The sequence below is a fragment of the Olea europaea genome, unplaced genomic scaffold (assembly GCF_002742605.1).
Source record: "Olea europaea var. sylvestris unplaced genomic scaffold, O_europaea_v1 scaffold1314, whole genome shotgun sequence".
In the NCBI taxonomy this organism is placed as follows: domain Eukaryota; kingdom Viridiplantae; phylum Streptophyta; class Magnoliopsida; order Lamiales; family Oleaceae; genus Olea; species Olea europaea.
This window is the reverse complement of record NW_019230613.1, coordinates 378,607-383,261: the sequence shown is the minus strand read 5'-3', so window position 1 is coordinate 383,261 and position 4,655 is coordinate 378,607. Positions and strand designations below refer to the sequence as shown.

Sequence of the window (4,655 nt, the reverse complement as noted above, 5' to 3'; positions counted from 1 at the left end):
AATTGTTTTTTTTTTTTTTTTTTTTTTTGAAGAATGCGTGGTTAAAAAATAATAAATATTTTTCGATTTATGTGTCATATTATTTTATGAAAGAATGTGTGGTTGAAAATGTATTTTTGTGAAAATGGGGGACCAAACATAGGCTAAAATTATTCAAATCAATAGACTATTTGCCCGTGTCAAAATCTTGCAAATAGTATAACCTAACATTAATGCACAATTTTCATTTTTTCCTACTTTTCCTTCCCCCCTTTGACAGATTTATTACATTTTATCATTAAAAAAAATAAAAATAACAAAGAACTCCAAAAATTGGTGGGGCAAGTGACCCACCATGCTTTAGATCCGCCATTGACGAGCTGTCCACCGAAAACACTGCAAAAATTAAAGCCATAATTTATCAAAATTAAACACTCAATTTACTTGGTATATATGCGTACATAACCAAAAGAAAACTGATTGTGAACCTTTTAACGTAGTAGTAACAAAAGTCAGTCAAGATGAAGGTTTGAACAATTTCTGATAAAAGAGCCATTGGAGGCCACAGTCCATAACCCAATGCTACAAGAAGGCCACCACGACTGTCCAAAACCTGTAAAATGCATATGAACAATATTAACACTTGTCAATTTCAAAGTACAAAGATAGCTGTAGTTCAATATGTTCATGTTCATTAAGAAAACATGATCTGCATTAATACACAATAAATATTCAACATTTCTTGCCTCGTAGAATGGTTAACTATAGAAGTATTTAATGCTAGATTTCGAGGGCAACATCCATAATGAACGAAAAGCAAATCCTAACCATTCCCAAAAGCGTGGCACATGTTTTATTTTGTAATTTAAAACCACCTGTTAGAGGCATCCAAGCACGTTACTCTGGTGAACAAGTCACATAAAAACACAACCAGAATTGGGCTAGGGAAAAGGAAATTTTTAATTTTTAAGAAACAAACAAATTTCTGGTAAATGGAGCAAAGGGCCTACTGATTTATAATTGTTAACATGGTATTTTTGATGAAAAATCTTTTCCATGTCCCTGCTTGGTCATCTCAAAGAAAGCAAACTTCTGTGCATCTAACTTTACTGAAGTTCAAACGTATCGTAGTGGACAGCTCGAAACATTGAACTCTTGAAAATTAACGTCTAAGAACATGAAAACTTCCAACTAGAAAGTAGAAACTGCACATAATCAGCTGAATAATTTGTATAAAGAAGTGACCAACTGTAATTAATTATGGAAAAATTACAAAGACTCACTAGACCCACTCACAAGACTTCTGAGTTCAGCTTTGATGATCTTGAGAGATGGGTATACTTTTGTCACGCACACCAGGTCTAGCAATGGACCTAATCGTTCATAAATTGGGGACTTTTAATCTTTGTATACCAATATTACCTTAAGTTCGATAATTTGAAGAAATATTTAATGTTCAAATATAATCAGCCTATAAATTTTTTTGTAAAGATTGAAAGTGACTACTGATCATATACTGGTTTTAAAATATCTAGTATATATTTTATGGTTTGAAGATACGAAATTTGCAAAAGCAATTGAGGTGTCATTTGACATGTGATACATCATGATAACCGGTAATGGTGGCAGGACTAAACATAATTTTGTCCAAATTTTCTATATCAGCAAATTATGAAGTTAGGTAATCTTCTCTCCCTAATTAGCGCAGTGTTACTGTCTTAAAATTCAAAAAGTACCAGTCCCTTAAACCTTACTTTTGCATAAACTTGGTATAAATTGCATGCCAGACTATTTACAAGAAATGGCAACAACACCATGGACTCAAAATTAAAATTAAAAATAATTATAATTAATGTGTAGCACCATTGAGCCATTCACTATCATGTTAGAATCATGAGGGGGTTATTCAACGATGATAAGAAATTTAAGCAATTTCTGCAATAATACAAGTTGAAGAAGACTTTAGACAATTGTCCATGACAAAGTTTACGAGTCAAACCTGGAGAACCCAATGAGCACAACTCAAGAACCTTGCAACACCCAATGGAAATACATAATGAGCTGTAAATGGTTCAACAATCTGTCACCAAGAAATATAGAACATCAAGACATGCACTGCAGCTTTATTAAAAATAAAAAAATAAAAAATGTTCAGCATCAGCATGGTTTATGCACAATGAATTTCACCTTTGTATTTTGCATGACGCGCAGTTGAGGTAGCACAGAAACAGCTTCCAGGTAAACACAGAAAGCCCAGGCAATCCGATTTATGTTGTAATGTGATGTAGCTGGCTTGATTAGTAAAGCAAAAACAGCACAAGGAATCAACTGCAAAGATGCAGAAACAATAAGCCGTATTACAAAATCTGAAGGCAAAAAATGTGGGTGAAGATACCCATAAGCATAAACCACATCTCCATTAAAGTCCACGAAATACTAGGTATGTTTTGGAGGGAGTGATTTTCTCTTCATGCGGGGGCTCACTTCCGATATTATTTAAAATTCTTATGTTTCGACTCAATTTAGGTTTTATTTCCTTATTGTGATTCCTAATTAAGACTAGGCTGAACCCTTATATAAAGATGGGTAAATTTAATGACAACTTTAATTGTTGAATACAATGATTTCCTGTAGAATCCACCCCCCCCCCTACCCCCCAAAAAAAAAACCAATCTTTTTCTCTTCCCTTCTTCTCTCTCCTCTGTTCTCTTCATTACAATTCTTTTACAATAAAGGTATTTGATACGTGCTTACGTAGTCAATATCTTTCATCATGCACGTACAAGTGTAAAGCTGATAACTGGTGAAGCCAGAGTGATCTTGAGTTTGGTGATCAGGCCAAAAAGGAAAGTTGACAGAATTATGTAAAAAGGAACTATGCCAATAGTAGTAAAGGTTGGGGATTCAAAGATCTGATGTTAAAGGTAGAGGATGTATTTGCTACATATTATAGGGTTAAGACTAATTGTGCAAAAAATTTCACAAAGAATGGGGAAAACCTAAAAGTATGGCTGGCCGCTAGTAATCGAATCACTTAAAGGCGTTTTTACACTGAAAATCTAATATATAAAAAATCGCTTTATCAAAAAATCAAATTTTAAATAGCCTACGAGGCGCTTCCCTCACTCCCCATATCAAACCGTGTCCCAAAAAATATTTTGAAAATCAAGATATTAATTACGTAAAATCAAACCCAAATGGAAAAGAAAGAAGAAAAGATTGCATCAATGCTGTTGAACACTCACCACATGATATAATGCAAAATTGTCGTCATCCTCCATGTAACTTGACCTCAGTCTAAAACGAATCATATAAATAACCCATAAGGTTGTAGCCAGCGTAGCCAAGTCGAGCAACGTATGTATATCAAATTCCATTACAAAACTGCAATACAGTCTAACAGCCAAAAAGATGGCTGTTAGCTCCTGGGATCTGAGTGAAAGTCCTGCAATAAAAACCCAGAAAATTTCCATGGAAATAGAGTCACAAGTTGTGTTTGCTGTCACAATTTAATGTTTATGTATGTCAACGGAATTATTTTTCTGACTATAACCCAAAACTTAACCTACTATAATTTTTATTTTTCCAGAAATTATAAACTCAAAATCACATTCAGAATATCATTTCGTGAAAGCTGCAACTTAACATTAAGTTATTGCTCAAAGCCAAAACAACCAACTTATGCAGTGGTATAAACTTTGATAATTTAACCTTCGTTCGATATAACTAACCAACCATCTATAAAAGTGGACGAAGTCCTCTGATTTTTATTTATTTTTTAATCGTTCTTGTACAGTGAAAAAAAATAAAAAAAATAAAAATGAAGGCTTTTTACTTCTTTTAAGTGAAAAAATTGAATTTGAATCAGCACGAACCCTGTGAATGACTACAAATAGGAGTTTTCGCTTCTTCTCATTTTTTTTTGTTATCAACTTCCGCATCCTCTCCTTCATTCTATTTCATCGTGTCATAGGTTTAAAAAACAAAAGAAATACTGCACCACCACCATGCAGTTCCCATTTCCTAACCCGCTGTTAATCAGGCACGCGAGAAAGCTAATGCATATACACTTCAACTCTCCACTGTAAAACCTTAATAGATGTCCATATGAAAATAACAAAGAGAACCCACCCACATTACTCTCTCCCCAACAGAAAATTATGAAAAAAGCCTTCTTTCCATCAAATAAATAAATAAAATCCATCTAATTGGAATCAAGATCTTTGTCAATTCCTCAACGAAAGCTCCAATTTTTCTCATCCCCAAAATATTCACTCTGTCAACAAAATTTATCGGTAATAACAAAATATTGGGTGTACCTACCAGCACAGGTTCTTTCCATCTTGAGCTTGTAGATGAGAACCGATATTCCGATGGAGTGGACTGCCTCGGCGGCAATGAAGAGGTTGTCGTGATTGTGAACAATGGCACGTAGAAGCATCAGAGCCGCCATCACAGCGAGCACGGCCAGGAATGACTTCCCCTTCGGCGGCTGCCGCCGTACCCAATTCGATACCACTCGAATCGGATCCTTCATCCTTCGTTGATAGCATCTTGTACTGATATTCGCCTGTATATTTTCTCTGGAAAATTGAGAGAAATTTTAAGCTGAAGCTGAAAGGTACTTTTTGAGGAAGACGGTTGAAAATAAATAGACGTTCGCGTAACGGAGGAGA

At 34.7% G+C, this 4,655-nt stretch overlaps 1 protein-coding gene across 1 annotated transcript; it reads right to left on the bottom strand.

Annotated features, from left to right (window-relative positions):
- Positions 1-152: 152 nt before the first annotated feature.
- On the bottom strand, positions 153-4,624 carry LOC111374912 (putative ER lumen protein-retaining receptor C28H8.4). Its single transcript, XM_022997665.1, has 6 exons — positions 4,303-4,624; positions 3,225-3,424; positions 2,167-2,307; positions 1,979-2,059; positions 468-592; positions 153-375 (listed from the first exon to the last, which is right to left on the bottom strand). The coding sequence occupies exons 1-6, from the start codon at positions 4,514-4,516 to the stop codon at positions 234-236; spliced, it is 903 nt and encodes a 300-aa protein (XP_022853433.1). The 5' UTR covers positions 4,517-4,624; the 3' UTR covers positions 153-233.
- Between the last annotated feature and the right edge of the window lie 31 nt (positions 4,625-4,655).

Bases quoted from the DNA above. Each gene is read 5' to 3' on its own strand.
- LOC111374912 (XM_022997665.1), bottom strand. From the start codon at position 4,516: ATGAAGGATCCGATTCGAGTGGTATCGAATTGGGTACGGCGGCAGCCG. The intron at 2,308-3,224 runs GTGAGTGTTCAA...GCATCTTTGCAG, and splicing joins ATTTTGCATTATATCATGTG to TTGATTCCTTGTGCTGTTTT. The intron at 2,060-2,166 runs GTGAAATTCATT...TCTTGGTGACAG, and splicing joins GCGTCATGCAAAATACAAAG to ATTGTTGAACCATTTACAGC.